This window comes from Aplidium turbinatum, chromosome 7 (assembly GCF_918807975.1).
Source record: "Aplidium turbinatum chromosome 7, kaAplTurb1.1, whole genome shotgun sequence".
Taxonomy (NCBI): Eukaryota; Metazoa; Chordata; class Ascidiacea; order Aplousobranchia; family Polyclinidae; genus Aplidium; species Aplidium turbinatum.
In genome coordinates, this window is record NC_137478.1 from 19,413,621 (window position 1) to 19,435,178 (window position 21,558).

The 21,558-nt window shown below is 36.5% G+C and overlaps 2 protein-coding genes and 1 non-coding gene across 3 annotated transcripts in view; all 3 read right to left on the reverse strand.

Annotated features, from left to right (window-relative positions):
* Positions 1-3,131, reverse strand: part of LOC145773982 (uncharacterized) — a 29,174-nt gene extending 26,043 nt beyond the window's left edge. Inside the window, exon 1 of the mRNA XM_082585109.1 lies at positions 3,003-3,131. Coding sequence (XP_082441235.1) covers positions 3,003-3,060 — 58 coding nt within the window. The 5' untranslated portion in view covers positions 3,061-3,131. The remainder of the gene's footprint in view (positions 1-3,002) is intronic.
* On the reverse strand, positions 2,015-2,121 carry LOC145774929 (U6 spliceosomal RNA). Its single transcript, XR_014290101.1, has one exon. It is a non-coding gene; the product is annotated as a U6 spliceosomal RNA (small nuclear RNA).
* A 5,630-nt stretch (positions 3,132-8,761) lies between the features above and the next one.
* Positions 8,762-21,274, reverse strand: LOC145774348 (uncharacterized). The gene is made up of 5 exons (XM_082585576.1): positions 20,954-21,274; positions 17,558-17,691; positions 15,765-15,988; positions 14,267-14,401; positions 8,762-10,524 (listed from the first exon to the last, which is right to left on the reverse strand). Exons 1-5 carry the CDS (start codon positions 21,114-21,116, stop codon positions 10,014-10,016), a joined length of 1,167 nt encoding a protein of 388 aa, XP_082441702.1. The 5' UTR covers positions 21,117-21,274; the 3' UTR covers positions 8,762-10,013.
* Positions 21,275-21,558: the final 284 nt, after the last annotated feature.

A 21,558-nucleotide genomic window follows, 5' to 3' on the forward strand; every position in this document is an offset into this window, starting at 1 on the left:
GTTTTCTTCTCAGGATGCATTCCATAGTCTCTCAAAGTTGGAAAGTGAAAAATATTTCCTGTCTGTACGTGAGCTTTTCAAAGTCGTAAATTGTTCAGAATGCCTTTCATGTGACCATACATTTTTACTTACCACAAATAATTAAATACAGTGGATTAGCGGTGGCCGGTAGAAGATTTCTAAAATGGTTAACAGAAGGTGTGAAATTTACAATAATCCGCTCCACAACGAATTGTTCACATGTACCAGACTAAACTAAATTGTAAACACGTTTCGCGGGCCGGACACAATTCAGACTTGGCACACCTTCGCGGGCCGCACAATTTTTCTTCGCGGGCCGCACGTTGCACACCCCTGAGTTAGTCAATTTCATAAATATCACCACTGTACCTGTACAATGTTTGAAACAAAATGAAGAGATTACTTGCTATCATATAGTGTCCCACTGTTCCAGATAGCTCAGTTACCTAACTGCGTTGTCCTAAAAGTTGGATAAAATTGTTCGTTTTCCGTTTTTTTACCATCACACCAAAAACAATATATTCTAAACATAGATGAAAGATTCAGAGAAAGGTAGAAGTGGCAAAATGCTGACAATATAACATGCTTGTAACAAAAATTGGATAGTAAGTTTAAATTTTTTTGTACATTTTATATCAAGTGTTGCTATGGGCATGCTTTCCAAAGAAGTGGCCACCTAGGTACAACAGACCCTCTTAGCAGGCCTCTAAGCTCTCGGCAGCCAGGGTCACAAAGAAGCCATTAAATGGCCTCCAAAACTACCATACCAGGTGGCCATGTTTGGTCGCCGACTTCCACAAGCCAACATTTTTACATTCCGTTTGTATTCGAAACGTTTTTCTCTTTATCGCAATCTTTTTTACAACAAAGCAAAGTATGAATGTTGCTGCCTAAACAATAAAAACTTGAAGACTAGCTCCACACCTACTTGAGAAGCAATGCATTTAAAATTAAATACAACTGCAAATATGTTTCAGGGCTTTGTTGTAAGTTGTTCTTATCTTAGTGAATGCAAAAAACACGATATTAATTATCGGTAAATGAGTTTTAAAAACACAATTTTTTAACATATGTTTTGTTTTGGCTGCCGGTGCGAGAATTTGGCTACTGAGAAGAAGCTCTATACAGGCCATGCTTGGTCACCAGAAAAATAAACGAGCTTAGAGGCATGTCTTAGACTTTTAATTTTGTGATGCACTGTTTTGCTTTTTTTTGAATATGCTGTTATGTTTCCTATAATGGTTTGAATTTGGTCAAGTTTAGGTGGCCACCAGATGGAGCTAGTAGTATTTTGGGACTTGGTATTAACTTAGTTGGTTAGATGTATGCTTGTGCTTTCCAACGATAGCAAATTTGTTGAAATTGAACAACAAATGAATAAATGGGAGACAATTTCCTTCGGGTGTTTTTCAGTGCATTTCCACCCGTACTTCCTCCTTTACAATAGTCCAGGGGTCACCAAATGGCGGCCCGCAGGCCGCATGCAGCCCACCACGCTGTATCGCTGCGGCCCGCGGAAGTTATCAGCGTACAAGTATAACCAAAAATACTTTTCTTGAGGAGTTAAGAGTTAAAGAGCACGAAGGCAAAAATACTTTTCGGGAAGCATATTTTCGCATTGCATACGATTCCACCGACCTACCAATCAGATTATAGTTCTAGGTGGGGTTTGCTTAAAGTTATTCCAATGCGATGTCCAGCCATACTGTCCCAGTGGTTGATTAAAACGTCTGTTTTCGAATTTCGAAATTGTCTGTGAGCATAGGGTTGCTTGTTTTAAGTTTGCAAATGTCATGTAAACACTAGTGCGAGTTTCACCGTTATTGTGTTTCACGAGCAGTGTTCTCTTTATGCAAGTTTTTGTTGGCAAAATGGGTCGGTGTGCCAACTCAATTTATAATAAATTAGCAAAATATTAAAAATAAATTTAGAGACTTTTTCTGATTGTATTGTGAAAATATTTAGCTTAGTACTGCAAAAGTTGTTTTTTTTAAGAAATATGGGACGCTTCACGATTGTGCGTGTCATCCTTGCGCAGGAGCCATGCTAATATTCTCTGTATCGTTCCAATTATAGTATATGTACTGCCGATGCAAGTACTGCAAAATGTTGTTAATCAACAAATTCTTGCCACGCTGATGAGCACCGCAAGTGACAGTTGTCTATAATAAAAGAAAGACGATTTTGTAGACTTTCACAAAAAGGATGAAAAACCAACTCATTGCTTTTTTAGAGGGAAGACTTCATAAATTACAATAGAATTACGATTTTTCGGTGATTTCTACAAGCGTTTGTTTCATGGTACCTGCTTTCTTTTTCCCTGTTATTGGAGCCTATTTTTCGCTGATATGTTGCAGGTCACTATTGCTGCCTGTATTGCGATGTGTCAAACATTTCCTTGTTTACTGAAACTGTTAATTGCAAGATATCTTTTGTGAAGCGAAGTAGCAACACCACTCTTGCTTGGCGATGAATATTCTGATGAAACCGCTCGCCTCGCTATAAGTGCACAAAACAAGTGGCCTCTATTTATTAGGCATATAGTTAAAAAAGTCAAAAGTGTTGTAAAAGGAGCTTGGCCTGGCAGTAGCGTTGTTCGATTAATTTTGTTGCTGCAGTATTCTAACATAAATATGAACAACATGTAACGCTGGATACTGGGTACGAAATGCGTTCTTTTCTAGCATAAGAGTCAACCTACTTAACATTTTATTAGTGCGGCCCGTCACAGCTCTCCTTAGTGCCAAAGTGGCCCGCATGAAAAAAAGGTTGGTGACCTCTGCAATAGTCCAATCAAACGTGTGTGACGTAGCCTATGACAACGTCATCATCCAGTTCACCAACATGGCGAATTGTGAAAGAGCACCCAATTCAGAGCTTCAGAAACTGGTTTCCTACACCATTATAAACTTCAGCATACATGCAACAAAGTAGCCTGGCATAACTTTCAAAAGTTTGCTAAAACATTGGAACAAACATACCTGTAGCATAAAAAATCCAATGCTTCATATCCCAATATTGAATTGAGGACAATGACATGGGCAAACACCTTTATAAATTTTCTAGTTATCATCACAACATAAAAATTAGGCTAACTTACCACAAAAGCTAAAAAAATTGAGACTATTGATTGTTTTTGGATTTTCTAGTCCAATTGTCACCGAAATTAGTCCAAGCATTGCATTATTCAATATGGAAATCAGTTGATATGAAACAAAATCAAACCCGAAATCTGCAATTGCTAAAGTTTTCCCGTGAGCTGGAATCAGCAGGAAAGTCAAGGAACTAGCAACCCTGTTGAGAATTACATACTGTGGCTTGTACTTGCAAAAATTGCATTTAATACAGTACACTAGTACTGCATAGTATTGTCAGACACAAAATTAGAGATTGAATTTTATAGCCTACTTTTCACCAACACCAACGCTTGAGTTTCAATTTTAAAAGTACGGTACTACTACTACTAGCATAGATATCTTCTATGCTACTAGCTACTACAGAAGCGATTTTTTCATTTACACAAAACTGATGTTGCCAGATAGTTTTTTGTTTCAGACATATTTATAATAATGGTTGTCTCTATGTATATAGCGCTGTACCGATCGCAGAATGCGTTGTTCCTCAGCGCTTTACAAAGCAGACAGTGTCGATGCAGTCGTATAGAGGCGCAACTGAGCATATAAGACATGGCAATATTATCTGTTTTCTTTGAAAACAGATCAAAGTTTCAAACAATATAAAAAAACACAAACAAGGTAGACCAACCATTAAACCGGTAGAAAACTGAAAAAAATGTAACGAATTCTACCATAAAAATTTCAATTCTTGCATGCAAAAAGTATCTACTGTATAATCATACCTGGAGAAACTATATATTTAATCATAGAAACAAAATGAGGCAATATTTTTGATTTAAAGTGCTATCAGATCATTGGCGTAGCCAGAGGGCGAAAGGAGCCACGCTCCCCCCCAAATTTTCAAAATTTAGATTCCGAAGTTGAGCCCTTTGTTGAAAATATAATACTATTTGTAGAAATTTATATCGTTTTCCAAGACATCTGGCTTTTTTACACTCCCCAGGACTTGTTTTAGACACACAGAAAGACACCAATAGCCTAAACTTTGCAAATCGTAAATCGCGCAAAGTTTACGCGATTTACATTTCTTTTAACTAATCTGTGGAAGCAATTTCAGAATCGCTTACTCTGTTGGGTTTTGTGTAGTTTTTTAGTTTTTGTATTGCCGAGGTTTTGGTGTTCTCTAATTTTAGCCGTAGCTTTTGCACGTTCGTGTGTGAGAGCTACCTAAAGTTAATAGCTGTTTATCTGCTAACAAATTTCATACAACTATTACGGTACAGTACCCTAAAAGTGTTTCCAGAAAGCGTTATAATCCATTATTTGAGTGTAATTTTGCAAAATTTTTGCAAAATCTCCCACCACTTTTATTGCTTCCCTTGCTCAACCCACCAAAATATGCCACATCAGGTGGCGGTGTCTTAAATCATTTTTCTTTTTCTGGCTACGCCACTGTTTCAGATCACGTAACCTTAAATCTTACAAGCTACTCATACAACGAAAAAAAAGAAGAATACAAGCTACTGCAACATCAACCCCAATCCAAAATCTCAACTGCTCGAGTGCTCGACCAATTTTGCTTAAACCTTGGAAACTGGCAACTTTGTCTATCGTAGACGACAGAGAGTTGCCAGCTGATTATAATATTTAGCATGGAAACCTTTGAATTAAAAAAAGTTTTTCGGATTCGTCTTAAACTTTTATTTGGACGCCTAAGTTTTTCTTTATCTGTAACCTATAAGCCTATGTGAACTAACTAAGTTGAATGTTTACATTTTTAAAGCAGAAGTGCACTTATTTCGGATTCCTACTATCCTTCACAGATATCATGAGATATGGAGGTCAAGAAATGGCGTTACCAACTGGACAACATTGTGGTAGAGGTTAAAACACGTCAATGAGAGCATTTAGACCTATAAAATGTATTAAAGTTGTATAAGAAATCGTATCTTCTGATTGAAATGAGCCATCAACCACGTCTCTATGTTAAGTACTTTTCGGGAAACGCAATTTTTAGCAAATTTTGTCTTTCCCTAAATTTTGAAAAATATGATATCACTTTTAGGGCGTCAAACGATGTAGGATTTAAAAAAAATTGTAGGCTACAGAGTTATTTTTTCATCCAGATGCAAATTTAAAACCACTGACAGCACATTCAGAGAAGGTCGGATTTTTTTAGGGCACCCTAATCATCCTAATGGTTAGGGCCGCAAACTTTTTCAATGTAGAGCAGGGGTCACCAAACTACGGCCCGCGGGCCGGAACCAGAACGCCACGTGCTGCGGAAATAACAACTGCACTACAACTGTTAAGGAAAAAAGTTAGGGGGATGTGGGACCAGTGGATCATAGGGACCAGCGACTCAGGAGTATTTTTTGCCTTTCCGTTTAAAATAGATATTTGAAATTTTCTCTGTGGTATCGACATATAAGTAACGCCATCTTTATCTACGAGTTTTGGAACAAGACAGAAGTCTGTGTAAGATTTGAGACAGTAAAACGATTTTTGAGGCAAAAAAGAAAAATTTTTACATCTAATAAAATTTGTATTTTGTACTAGCTAGAGCAAAGTGCTTATGAAATGTGGTTTAATAGGAAAAATTCTCATTGCATTTTAGTTAGGTGATGGCAAATAGCAGACCTGAAAATTTAGTCCAAGTTTCAACTGAGGCCATGCTAAGTGCAAGTGGCCACCATGGGGACCAATGGTTCACAACCTGGTGGGGACCAGTGGATCAGCTAAATGCTGAATCAGCAGTATTGTTCGCCTACCGAGTAAACAAACCACAGAGATAAGCAAATTTCTCAACATCTTTTATGGCATTTCCAAACTTTAAAGTTGGTTGTACCCTTAAACGTACCGTATTAACAGACCACCATGCAATCATTAACTCGAAAGTGATGACGTCAAAATGGCTTCAAAGGGACATAGGCAAGTAATAGGCTACTTTAATTTCCTAATATGGTTTGAATGCTAGAAATATAAATTAAACTGCCAGACCATGTAAATAGTAATAAAAATAAATAATGCAGATAAAAGTTGCTTTTGTATTGGACAGTGCTTGAGTTCTTCTTTAACGTAATGATGTGAACCAATGGTCCCCATGGGTGAGGACCAAGGGTTCACTTGAGTTGCTATTTTTTGCAAACAAAATAAACAACTTTTCTCTTTTTACATTTTGAGTTAAATGCAGTGGTATATTGAAGGATAGACTAAACTTCATGTTAAGACTTCTAAATCCCATTTTACTAGGCAAATAAAACCTGCACAGTGCACATGCAAAAAAGTCAAAAGTGACCCACTGGTCCCACATCTCCCCCAGGGAATGGGATGGGATGGAATGGAAGACAGATTTTGGGATGAAAGATGGAAAATGTCAAGGATGGAAAGGAATGGAAGATCTTGATGATGAGATGGAAGACAATCTTCCATCATTCCATCCCAATTCCATCATTAACTTTCTAACGCTTTATCAAGACATGCAAAATATTACGTTGTTTGCTGATATAATTCGAACGGTACGTTCAAACAATAATTCAAACGGTACGTAATCTTTAGGAAAATACTGCTGTTAAATTTTTTGCTTAAATTTAACCTGGGATGGCGCAACGGATAAGGCGTTGGCTTTCCAATTATGCAAACCTGGTTCGACTCCCGGTTTCAGCTGGTTGTTGAAAACACCGCTCACCTCTACCCAGGGTGTAATAAATTGGGTGGGCGTAGTTGCTGAAGTAAAGGCGGCCGAGAGAAAGGAACTGGCCACCCTACTCTCCTTAGTGCCGAAAGCTTAGTACAATGAGAACCTTATCTTCTCATACCCGACACTTGAATCAAGTATGGGACCCCCTTTACCTTTTAACCTATGGTTTTTAGGTTTATTTGTGGCATATTCAATGCCCTATCACAAAATGTGAAGATGGAAGATGGAGTGGAAGATTTCTAAGATGGAATGGAGATGGAATGGAAGAAATCTCAGGATGGAAGATGAAAAAAAACTTCTTCCATTCCATCCCATATCCTGTCTCCCCCCAAACGTTTTGTAAAGGACTGACGTTGCTGTTTATCATTAGGCCACCACAAATGGCTACACCCTAGGCAAAATTTGGAAAGATGTGGGCTAATGTTTTTTCAAGAGCACGATGCCCTGTAGTGTAGGCTATCACAGAAGGGGATAGCTTTTCCAGCAACCTTTCGATTTTCATCACAACTTTGCTATTCCACCGATGACTTTGTTATTTATTGTGCTCAGTTCAAGTCAATGGAGATTCTAAATAGTTCTATATCTTTTCGCAATTTGCATTCGGCCCGAAGCTGTTAATCTCGCAGCAATCCGACTCTCAGAGAAAAAAGTTTGGTGACCCCTGATGTGAAGAAACAATTCATATTCATCATTTTATCAAAGAGTAGGCTACAAAACTTTAAAAAAATTTAGAAAAAATAGCAAATAGGCCGAAAATGCAATAGCCTATATGGATTTGGAAAAAAGTTGGGAGAAAACCAGACTATCAACAAAGTAAAAGTTATAAGATAAATGGACAATGCAAAACTTGATGTCCGAAAAAGAAAACGTAGATAAGGGGTGGGGGGCTTGCTCCTGGGAAATTTTGACAAATAAAATCTTGTTTTGGTCATTTTTGGTGCAATAATGTTATCATAAATAGTTTTGTATATAGGCTATAACCAAATTCATCAAATTAAAATTAGGTTTGAGTAGAAGGTTTGGTTTCAATTTAAGTCACTTCTCATTTAAAAAAAATCATTCACAACTATAGAAGAATTTCATTGACGTATTTCTTGTACATTTGTACAGCCTGTTGTTTTGTAGCCTTTCAGCTGGCTAGAACTTCGAAAATCTATGTGAGGTGTCCCCACATTCGTTTCACCTAAGTTAGGCTACATAGTAGATTACTTTCACGGCACATTTCATTGCTGACTTTCAAGACACATTTAGGCTACACTGCCTGTTGTAGGTCTAACTTTCATTTCCACAAAGCAACTATAGTTTGATATAACAAGTTAGCGCAGTAGTTACGTAGCCTACCCGACTCAAGATCAAGCGGCGCTGGTGGTGGTCTTGGAATAAGCTATGCGCTTGTACAATGCATTTTCAAGGAATGCTCTCCATTCAGCGGCACCTAATGAACGGAATAATTCTCCAGCAACAATATTTCAGCAATCGGAACGCTTTACTCTCGGTAATCGGCCCTGTGTCAAGAGCTTAAGTACCGGTATGCAAAAATACAAGGCATAACCTATCAAGGCTTTGTCAGCCGAGGATAAAGATTCAAAAATCAAACCAAGATAATAAGCTTAGTTTCGGTTAATGGAAAATGTAACTTAGGCTATATCTCTCCTAAAAATTCCTTACATTTTCAAAATGGCTGTTTTTCTTGACGGATTCTTCTTTTTACATCGTTGGTGCATCTTGTGTAATGTGCGACCCCGTCCCCATGTAAGCCTATGTAGCCTATAGGTCAATGAGAGAAAAATTTTGGTAGCTGCCAGCATGGTAGTGAGTCATGCTGTTAATTGTTTCTCACACATAATTCCCTTTCCCTAGCGCAGTAAAACCACTGAATCTTTGATGGTTAGGCTACAACACTCGACAGATCACTTTCTCCAGGAAACAGTAGCCTAATTTTTTCACTTTTAGACTCAGCAAAGCCTATAGCCTACTGGCTATACTGTTTATTTGACACAACAAAAATGAATACCATTTAGGTAGCCTACCGGTAATAAGCTAACAGCTTTGCTGAAATACATTCAATTAAGCCAAAGTTGATCGAACGTTTATCAAGTAGATATAGATATAGTTTATTGAGATATAGTAGATATAGTTGAGTGGGTTACCCGTATGAGCATCTTTAGGAAGCTAGTCTTTAGCATTGATCTAATGGCCAAATTCAATAGCTAGGCCTAAAACGTTTAAAACTAACTAAAAAGAACCGCCCTGCGCAGATAAAATATTTAATAAGGCTATAGGCTACCTGTAGGCCTAATGAAACAAAGGTAGTCTACCATTGCTTTTGCCTATGCACGTGATCTAGCAACAACACAATATTTCCATGGCAAATCAACACTGACGCAACGGATACAAACTTAGAAATTTATAAATAAAGTAAACAATATCACACCAAATCAGAAGAATCGGTTTATTTAAACCGATTCTTCTGATTTGGTGTGATATTGTTTACTTTATTTAAAATGTTTTGTCACACCGTGCATCCCAGTGGATCATCAGTTGAATTATAGGAAAATTTGATGAAAAGTTTAGGAACGAAGCTTTGTTTTAGAAATTTATGTTTGGGTACCGGTAGGCTACACGACGAAAAAGATCTAGCCATTGAAATTTGTTTTGTAAATAATATAACGGTGTCAAAAATCAAACCAATATCATATGAAATCAATTATAAGTGCGACGGAAATAGAAAATGATATGAAGATGTTTAGAACTTGTGTTTACATTCTACACACCAACACAAAGCTACTTTGATGGTATTAAATTACATGTAGCGTTTCACAAAACAACCTTTTAAGATGGTAGTGTCGTGTGACATAACCACGTCGTACCAACAGTCAGATTGTGTGTTCCTGTAATTCTACTATGTAATTCTTACTATTCTACTACTATTGTCTAACACATTTTGAAGTAGTTTAGAAGTTTGTTTGTTTTACTTCATTGTTGTTCTAGATACAGACTAAAGTTTACATCACGTCTATCAATAAGCCATTAGTTCGTTGCAGTTCATTTTGATCGTGTCTGCCGTTCCACATGTTTGCATATTACACTGTGACAGTACTGTACCCTCAATCATGTGAACTAAAATCTTGAAATGAGTTGTAGTTTTACATAAAAAGGTAAGCTAAGCTAAACCGCAAGTTAATAAATGCTTCGAAGCAGCTATAAGAAAAATTTCATTCGTGTTTCTGCGTTAAAAATGTAACGTTTCGTTGCTCGGAATCTGATTTCAACATGGCAGAATCAGATTTGACTGATTGGTGCTCTAAATGTTCGACATTGCAAGAGCCTTCAGTATTTTCATGTTGGAAGCTTTGACGTAAAACTGACATTTCTTCTGATATAGTATCATCTTCATGATCTGATGTGGACTTGTCTTCTTTCCAGCTTGTAGCCGCATCTTTATCATCTGTAGAAATGTCTCCTCCTGTTGACATCGTTCCTGCAGTCGGAATGATGGTTCTGGCACTTCCTTGACGCTGCAAATCTCTTTCCTCTATATCGTCTTCTTCACGTGGAGTGGAGTGAGGTCCAGTTGTTGATGAAGGACGAATGCTCGGATTGTAATTTGAAAAAGATGGAACTTTCATACCCCTTGAGATTGCAATAGCACGAAGCCGGTCGAGGTCGTCTTCAGTGATGGCATACTTTTGGTGAATTTTAGATGGGGAACCCAACATATAATACCTGAACCACAATTTAACATCATAAAGTTTAAAAAATGCAGTTTATCTGCAAACCATATGGTAATATTGCATTAATAGTTTGTCCAGTTTAATTTTATTTTCAACTATCTAAGTAAAAACAAAAAACTGCTTGCAATGACGTAGTTGTGGTCTAGAAAAAGGTAGAAGACGTACTCAAATCAAAATAAGACTAAGTCAATATAAGTATAAGGCTTTGTATGTTTACATAGCCGTAAATGTCCAGTTATTTGGGCAAATTAATTTTACCTTGATGTTTCAACGTCTCACCAGTTTAAAAACTTTACATTATTATTACAATTTATGAGATACATTAATATTTTCCAATGAATGTAAAATGTAAGCATATTATCGATTTTGGAAACTGTTGCATGAATAGGCTAGGTCAGGGCTTCTCAAACTTTAAAAGTTTAAAATTATATCTAACGAAAACCAAAAACAATTTCCCGTTCTCAGTTCAGTTTGTTTTTATTTATTTCTGACCATAACAACGAAGCCTATTGGCAGCCTACTGGAAAAAAAAAGCAAACACATTTATTCAGTGTGAACAAAGCAAGTCCAGCCCTGGCTCAGTGTTGGTTATTCAGGTCTCGAGGCGATTTCAATGTTGTTTAGGCTGGAACGGTAAGAGAAGTAAGAACATTTCAAATCAATCATTTTTAAATTTTTGTTTCCAGATGTTCAATTTTTTCAAGAACGCATCAATTTTATATTTTAATTCACAATATTGATGTTTTTTTCCTAGGAGGGACAACTTAAATTCGTTCAGTTTTTCAAGCAAATCTGACATTTGGCATAATTTCAAAAGCTAGATGTCATTGCAAAAATGATGGACCAAGACTAAATTTTATTCTGTTGGAAAAATAGCAATTTCGGTATACAACTTTAATTGGCTAGCCATTTTAAAGCTTTGACTTTTGAAAGCTTCACGATGCAGTAAAAGAGTTTTCAATTCCGATTCCATTTCACCTCATGAATTTTTAAAAATATTGGCAGCCTGTGGAGTGCGCGACTCTGAATAAAGTTAATAACTGTCACAGCATCTTGCACAGAAGTGTTAATATGCAGTACCTTGTGCAAATTGGTATAACCTACTTTCTGCGAACCCTGAAGTTCGTTACACGACCCCAGTTTGGGAAGCCCTGGGCTAGGTTTTATTTCGAAAGACGTTTGAAACGAAAACACACAACTTTGGTTTGTTTCGCCTAAATTAATTCGTCTTTAAGCAACCTCAATACAATAATAATGTAAGCACATAGGCCTAGTGGCGTACGCAAAGGGGCGGGGGAATTGGGCCATGCTGTTTAAGGGCCCACTCGTTTCAATTTGTTTAATGTTTTTTTGGCTATTTGAAATGAAAAAATGTTGCGGTAGAAGCTCGGTGTTCAATAGTATCACGCAAGGCCCTATTTACCGCTTCCAAAACCCCGGTTAGTGGGCTATCTCTGTTTAGGGGTCCACCTATATTTACACTTAGTTGGTGCAGCGTTTCTCGGCAATTTTAAATAAAAAAGTGTGACAATACTGCTACAAAAACTTGACATTTTATAGCTTAGGCTGCATCTTTCGGTTTTGTATTGTTGATCATCATTTGGGATGACTATTTTATATCAGAGTAATCAGTGAGTTTATGCTATTTTGTTGGAGTTTACAGAAGAAATAATACTACGCTCGCGCATTCTTGGAAAATATGTTTCAAAGGTTGATAGCATAAGACTTGCCCAAAATTACAGTAGATGCTCATGAAACGACGAAGATGTTCAATATGTCATCTGAAAGCGTTGACAGGGATTATCCAGCTTATGGCTTAATTTTGCATTCGAGATAATTTTGTTTTATTAAAAACTTTTTTTGGAGGCGGAGGGGTCTTGCATGACAGATTGTGGAGTCAGTCTGATGTTCTTAATCCGAATTTACAACCTATGGTTGGAAAAACATTTTAGGTACCTTTACTAAAAACAAGAGGAGCACTAGTGAATTTTATAAAAAAAAGGGGGGGGGCGAAATGTTGCTGACACCGCCCTCTAGGAAAGGCCATCTATCTCTTTATATATGTTCAGAGTGCGATAATTTTTGTTTAAACTAAAGCAATAAATAGCATTTTATATTTAAACTTTCACAGAGAAGTTCGATTTATGCTTTAATCTGAAGACATTGCCTGTTATTTTGTTAATCGAACTACCGGTATTATAGTTTTTACTTATCCGTTTAGGCCTACCATCATGCTTTTCGTATTCACATATCTAATAATTCAATCCAAAAGTACAATTCGGTTTTGTTTCGATTCGAAAAACATTTTGAATGCCCCCTTCCCCCTTGAGAAAATCTTGCGTACACCACTGGGCAGGCGCGGATTTATGGGGGGGGCCCAGGGGGCCCGGGCCCCCCCCGAAATATTGTGAGGAATTATTGTTGAAATTCTATGTATCTGCATCAAATCGTTTGATGTACGTCTAAACAGCTGATATTTGTCCCAAGGCGGACTTAACTTATCTGGGGGGGGGGGGGGGTAATTTTTTGTTATTATTATGGTTAAAATCATGCATCGATCAGACTCCTTTATTCCGTTATACAACTGTAAATGCATTTTAATAGCAACATTTGTTGGTGCTGACTCAGCTGAAACCAATGCTGAACCAAATGACGTCAGTTGAAACAATCTGAAACCTTGAATGGCTGTTTTATAGTTTTTAGCCTTCATTATAATTTCAATCAATTGCCGTCTATGCTTGCAAACATACAAACATCCAATTGGTCATGGACACTGCATACAGGGTTTTAAACCAGATTTCAAGTTTACTTTGCATGCTTAGCAGTTTTTATTCAAGCAAAATGTATTTTTCAAACATTCACAATTGATGAAATGGCTGTTTCTTTTAATGTCTATTTTATTTTATGGCATATCGTATATGTCGTAGTATAGTGGTATAGTGGCTTAGCCAAGGGGAGGGGGGGGGGTTACAACCTCCCCCCCTTGGCACGTGTGTGACATCACGATATTGAGAATGAAGCTTTCAGTATCTATGTCTCTTAAACAAAGTTTTCCTAATTTTAAACGAAACTGCATTAAAAGAGCGAGTTTTGCCAATACTAAACATTCAAATATCTCAGCCAGGAATTAGCAACAAGAAAACATAGAGACTTAGGTTTATTACCGAAAAATCCGAAGAAAACATGATCTTATCCTTTTGCTATGCCACCAGACAGCACCATTTTATAAGAATATTTATACCCACATTTTTGTTGAAAATGCTCTCAGAATGCACCAAATTCAAAGTAATTTTTCAAAATTTTCTGGGGGCTGCCCCCCAGACCCCCCACCGGCCGTCAAAACCCCCCCTTTCAAAATTCCTGGCTACGCTACTGTCGTAGTATCATTGTTCATATCTGCTTTATCTTTTTCTTTCTGTTTAATTGCTTTTCAAATTTTCTGGCCCCCCCCGAAAAAAACTCCTAGATCCGCGCCTGCCACTGGGCCTACTGGTTCAGTAATTTCAATCATGGAATAATTTTTGTTTCATTAAAAAAATTAATTATTTATTTAATTCCTGATGAGGACACACGTACGTGTCGAAAACGTTTGAATTATTATGTTATATGTTTTGTGTGTAGTACATTATGTTAAACCCGCTAAGGTTGCTTTGTTTTGCTTGTCGATGGTTCATTAAAAAAATAGGCAACAGAGCACAGACAGACCAAGATTCAGCCAATTCAAAACTACTCACATTCTGTCAACTCGATGAGATGACACTTGTGATTGTCTTTTTCTTTCCCTAGTAAGTTCCAGCTGTATGTGCTCTCTTTCTAACCTGGATGATTGCTGACTGGTGTGCGTTGTTTTTGGTCGAGTACTGAAACTTCTGTAAATGGGTGGTTTGCTTTGATCATGTGGTAACATTAATCAGAAGCCATCAGAAAACAGAATAGGCTTATAAATAATCAATTAATCAATAGTTTATTTGACAGAAACAGGAACAATACACGTTCGAAATATGCAAGTTGTATGATTGGGTATAGCCCACACTGCAAAGTGGAACAAGTAAATCAACAGTAGGCTACTATCATCAACAACTGCCATTGTCTATTGCAAGTAGCCTATCACTTCATAGAACAATGTTTCAGCCATACCTAGTAATCTAAATAGCCAGGCATACACAGGCCCCAGGGATTCATAGTATAGGGATCGCTAACTCGGCTGGAAATTCGACAATCGGAGTGTAAAAGTGTTGCCAGAAATTTTTTATATTTTTAGAAAAAATGTTATTTTGGCACTTATAAAGAGTAGTGGTCGCCCAAAGCTTGTCCGTTTAAAACTAACCTGAAGTTGAAAGTTGCACAAGATTGAGTTAAAGTAGTTTGTAGTTGTGTTACTTTGCAATAAGAATGTGCTGAATTTATGTGCAAACTTAAATAAAACTTGCAGGTTTAAAAAAAATTATACTAACTAGTTAAGAACAAAAAAAATTGAGAAACTTAAAAATACACCTCAGGAATAAAGAGCTTCATGTTTTAAGTGTTGAAGCCGGTAATTATTTTTCAAGTAATATGTTATATGTACAAGAGAGGTTAAATTTGCCAAAAATATGATAGTTTGATAAGTGAACAATAAAATTGCTTTAGATTAGTTTTAAAATATTTATTTACGGGCAAGTTTTGGGCAACTACTACTTTAAAAATGCCAAAATAATATTTTTTTCTAAAAATATAAAATCTATCTGGCAACACGTTTACTCTCCGATGGTCGGATTTCCAGCCGAGTTGGCGATCCCTATAGTATGAATCCCTCATACAACTTAATATTTACGAGAAATCAAAAGATTTTTTTGAAAACAAATATTTTTAGTGACTATAGTAAAATATATTTACAAGTGAGTCTACTACACCAACTGTATGTAGCCGTATGCAGTGCACCGTACGTTTACTAAATCGAAGCTGAGACAGTGCATGACTGTAGAGCAGGCTACAAATAATAATACGGTATACCGTATGATATTCAATTTGATTTTCTATTGTCAATTGTGACAAGTGGTCACTGGTTGTACAATGTGTAAGGATGACCTATGGCAGACCAATATATTACTCTATGAAACAAACTTTCCAGTAAAGAAAAAGCAGCATACAAGCCATTGATGAAAGTTCAAATAAAACTAAACACCTTATTTTATAGGCTACCATCTGTGCAAGAACTTTGTATAAGGGCTATAAAATGAAAAACAATCTTACTTGGCGCTTTGAGAACCCACTATTGTTCGATTAGTGATGGCAGAAGCTCTTACACCACGAGCAGAAGGCGTTCTAGAACGAAATTCTTGAATCTCCTTCTTATAAATACCATTCACTGGAACCTCTCTGACTCTTGTGGTGGCGCTAAACGTGTTGGCACGAGATGAAGATTTCATGTTTTGTTCATCAGTTAAAAGAGGATGTGATAACATCCTTTGTATATCCTATAAAAAGAAAAAGGTTCTTATTGCAAAAACACGTAGTAGCCTACCTCATCTGTTTTAAAGTACAAGAGCAGAATGAGGTGCTGGGTAACATAGGTTACCACATGGCTAACTAAAGATGCGGCCTGATTTGTCACATTTCTGCAGAAATTTCCAGATTTTGCTAACTTTGGGCAAATGTTTAAATGAATTTTTCTAAAAATTTTATTTTTACGCTTTCTTTACTGCTTTCCCCAGATGACACAATAGATTTTAACACCCTCAGATGTTGAAAAACAAAGAAAATTTGGTTTCGAAGATTTTAGTCAGACTGTTAATTTTTCAATAACAGTCTGATTCAGCGTTTTTCAACTTACTTTTTTTCATTTTCTACTGCTTCCACAAGGCAACAAAAAGTTTTTTATCATTAGGAGACAGCAAAAAGTAAAAACATCTCAGAAAATGTTAATCAAACACTAGCAGTAGGGGAGACTGGGGTTAGTTGGAAAGTTTTTTTTTTTAAAGTGGAATTTAAAGCAATTCGTGCATAACCTGACAACTTGAAGCGGCTTAAATTATCACCTATGTTGTCCCCTATCATACAACTAAAAATAAGTATTCAGTCAATTTAACTTTTAATGCAAATTTAAAATAAACAAACATACAATTGATTTTCCAACTAACTCCATGCCTGGGGTTAGTTGAAAAACGTCAGTTTACTGCACACTAATTAACTGGATAGGCTACTCTTTTTTCAACCAACAAACATTTACATGGAGTTGTAAGCAAATATGTTTACTTGCTTTAAAATCAAAATGCAATAAATTCTACACCTAATCACCGTAAAAACGTTTTTCAATAAGCTCATTTTTAAAACTTGTGATACCGTACATATTGCACTTTCCAAGCTATTCAAATTAAAATTTTACCAGTATAGCTGCTTAAAACAAATAAATTGGAGCTTATACTACGTACTATCATACCACGACGATATACTAGCATCATATTACATCGTCATACTGGTATCAAAACATTTTCCAACTAACCGCAACCCAATATTTTCCAACTAGCCCCATTAGCATATGACAAACTATTTTCCTAAAATATTTAAGCATGGTGCATTTGACTAAAATTTGTTTATTTCTTGGTGTTGTAGAACACCTAGAGCTGACACACACCAAAATACTTCTGCCTATAAGCCCTAAGCAAATTTAATTAAAATTTGCTGAAAATCTTACAATAAAAAGTCTTCATTTGTGACAAATAGTATTGCAAAAAATAAAAGCAGTAAAAACATTTTCAGTTCGCTTTGTTTTTATTTCAGACCATCTCAACGAAAAAACAATATAAGATGTCAAACATAGCAGAGGTCTAGAAAAAGGTAGAAGCGACAAGCTACTTATTTATGACACTCGCAACGTTTGTGCACTTCTTTATCTGTTGCAATGGATCTTCCATTCGGTTGCACGTGCTTTTAGTTTGAGTACCACGGTGTTATGCACTTGCTGATTCAAAGATTGCATTGCGTTTTGAAACTTTTTATTTTGCTTTTAGTCGGTGTTCTCAAGCTTAAAGCCTCGAAAGGATTACCTGCGTATTACCGACACTAGGAGCAGATGATGGGGCAAATGATTGCTGCCACAACCAGGACTCATTTACGGATGGATTCCAATATGTAGACGCTGCAGGGTAGCTGCTCCCATCTCGTCGCTTTCCAAGATAGCCTGAGTTATAATAGTTTTCATGAGATCTACATAAAATTATACTTGTACTACGCTATGGAATAAGCCTCAGTAGAAATCTGTAGCACACACTGCAGTACAGTGACAATAGGCTTCTGATGTAGTAAATCAAGGGCCCCAAACACGCGGCCCGGGAGGATTTTTGTTGCAACCGCAATGTCTTTTTAAACTTTGAAATAATTAATAATTGCAGTAGGCCTACATAATTTTTCTATAGATTTAGAAAGATAAAACGCACTTTACAACTGCTCAAAAAGTCTGAAAATGCCCATCAAACTCCACATGACTTTTTAGCACTACTGACTCGCCATTTTGTTGCGTGCAAGAAACTAGTAGCCTACTGTTACATTACAATCACATTGCCTATTCATTTATCATGACATTATCGCAATAATAACCTCGGTATTTGCTGAAGTCAGTTCTACAAGAGTTTAGTTTTTTTCGCGCTTTGAAAGTTGATGGCAATATTTTTATTCTCCAGGTCTGTCGTTTCGTTTGCGTTCTTCTTCGTTTTTCTTTTTCGTTCTTTTTGTGTTAGTAGCCTGCAATGTTTTTCCATCTCTTTTTTCTTACTACTTTTTCTTGCGATCTAACGTTCTTAGTGTGTTCTTACTACCGCTTTTATTGCGTTTTGACTATGCTAGTTAGTTTGTTGACTTCTTATTGTGTATTGAGGCCCTCAAGTTAATTTACAAGTGTTCAATTGGCCCTCAAAGTAATTTGAGTTTGAGACCATTGTAGTAAATGGTTTATAAAGGAGAGTGTCTTTGGATAGATACGCTGGGAAAAATGTCATAATTAAAAACTTCTACTTTTGTAAGTCTCTTGAACAAAAATCTTAAAATAAACCTTGTGGTGAGCCACGTTCTAAAATTTTCAACAATTCATTTGGGTGCTACAATGAAAAAAGAAAGAATTTCTTTTTAAAATATAGTGCTCAGCTTGTTTCAAAGCTCAAGAAAAACATCTGAAGTAAAATCAAAATTGCATCTTCTTAGGAGGCCTAAATTCTCTATACGTTTTAACAACGTAACTAGGCTATATGATATATTCTTTGATGGCTTGACATCGCTAGGTTAATCAGGTTGCATTAACATTACCACTACATAGTCTACTACACTACACCAACTCAAATTGCTATTATTTTTACAGAATCTGCTTTTATCCTTACTATCAGCTTAGTCAAGGATCCACTGTCACAATTTCTGTAAAAGTAAAAACAAGGTAGGTGCAACATCGTATGAACGTGGTTCGGAAACGTTGGTTACGTCACAAGAGCGTTGTTACAACGTCACCCGAATTCCAATGGTTGTCAGACAACTTAGCATGCGACAACTCAGCAAGTGCTTCAACTCAGCAATTACATTTCAGCCATTGCCAAGCCAGCAAAAACGAAAGCAATTTACGTGCTTACGTCGTACTTGCTTGGTCATCGCTTTCCGAACTGAATTTGCTGGCTTGTGGCATGTCAAGTTATGGCTGGCTCAGGTATCGCCTGCCCTGTTCACAACTGCTGACTTGTAGGAGACTCAGTTCCAATACTATAAGGAATGGTTTCGTAGGGAATCATCTACCGTGTCAATCTATGTGGTAAAGTGACATAAATGCCGCGTTTGCTTGAATTACACGCGCACGTCTAAGAACAACTTTCTAAAAGCTAACGTGATTGCCACGTTAAATAACATGATACGTTTTGCTGGTGCAAATTAAGATAAACTATCACAAGATCTATGAAGTGACATTGTGTTTTTATTCCGACGTTTTGTCAATCATACGCGATTGACTTCTTCAGGGAACTAGACCAGGTAATGACTAGGCCACCTGTCTAGTGTCTAGCATGGCAAAATACAGGACATGTTGCTGAAATGAACTAAACATGCAATTGCAAAAGAAAAATTCAACTTCTAGACAAAAATTATCACGCGCAAATTTTGAACTAGAAAAAAGGTGGTTTAAATATGTTGGGGTTTAAATGTTCTTGTTAATCATTAGTCACTACCTGGTCTAGCGCCTTGAAGAAGTCAGTCGTGTCTGATTGACGAAACGTCGGAATAACAGCAGATTGTCACTTCGTACATTTTGTGATAATTTAGCTTAATTTGCACCAGTAGAACGTAGGCCTATCATGTTATTTAACTAAAAGCCTGGTCAACAGCCTCATTCAATTTTCAGTGATCTCAAAGAAGTTATCAACCGGGATGCACATGTGCAAGCTAGATATGGCGAATATTGCTCAATCAATCATAGCGGTGAAGGATCAGCTTAGCAAGTTATTACTGTACTTTCGCTTTCATCAGATGAACGTTGCATCTAGTGCTAGAAGCGATAATTTTCCTGATGCATCCTCATATACAATATGCAATATCAATATGGGGTTCCACTTTTAAGACGCATGTCGACAAACTCCAAACATTCCAAAACAAAGCAATAAAAATAGTCGCGGGAGGTCGATGGTCCGATCACGTGACTCCATATTTTAAACAACTAAATGTTCTTAAAATAAAAGATTTGTTCAAACTCGAAACTTCAAAATTAATGCACAAATATGAAAACAATTCACTACCATGTACTTTTTCTAATTATTTTAAAAAAGCAAAAAATGTACATTCTCGCAATACCAGAAATGCAATTGACAAGGATAATTTTTATGTTCCTCAATATTCATCTTCAATACTTCAACGTAGTTTCAAGTATACAGGAGTGGAAATTTGGAATTCAATCCCATTGGAAATAAGAAAAAAATCACCTAATTCATTTAAAAAAATTTATAAAAGTTTACTACTATCATTTTACCAATGATGATCTTCAGGACTATGTAGAACTTATATTACATGATGTATTTTGTGTTCATTCAAGCAATTATACCGTAAATTTATGTTTTAGATTCTTTTGCCTCGCTTCATTGATGTTTAATTTGTTACTTTTTCTTTTGTTGAGGGTGGCTGCTCGACTAGAAGACCTTCCAGGTCACTTCGCAGCCACCCGTTGCAGTATCCACACATAACACATTTTACGTTATCGTTTGTTTTATCCGATTTTGTTGAATATGTGTGTTTATACTCGCAACAAATAAAATGTCAATCAATCAATCAATCAATCAATCAATCAATCAATGATGAACACCCAAACTCCAGTTTTCAAGTCATAGGCTGTAGTGTCGTAAGCTATTCTATTAGAGTTTTTATATAGCCTACCGTACGGTACAAAACGATATTTTAACAGAACAGTTGTTTTGTATACCTACCTGTAGTTTTCGGTCTTTTGTGAAGGAGTTGGGCCGACGCTCCAGATTTTAAGTTTATTTTGTTTTTATAAACATTCTGCAAAATCATCCTCTCGTACGCTGGTTGAAGGATTCGATGATACACAGCATGAGTGGACTCCAATTCCCTGTGTTCATTTTCCATGTGAAAGATTGTTTTATACAAGTAAGTGCAATAAAAGGCTCCAGTGTCCAGACTTCTTCCACTTTTCAACAAGCAAATTGTTCTCTTCTTGTGATGCAAATGGCTTTGCGTAATCAAAAAGTTAAAACTTAAAGTTAAAAAAGTTATAATTTAGCCTATGTTTCACTGTAAAAAAAATAAAGCTGTTCAAAACATAATATTTTAGCACCTTCCCGCAGTCAATCACAAAACCATCAAAATAAAGCTAAGTAAGACAATAGGATTTAACATATTTATACTCAATATTGTTGCTAGGTTGTATTTGTTTATATTCATTAGAAATTACCCGAAGAAGAAAAAATGATTACAATAATTACAGTATAATAACATTAATTACCGTACCTGAAAGTTATTAACCGACTTATCTTTAGCCCACTGCGTTATGCAACTCAATTGGTGCCGT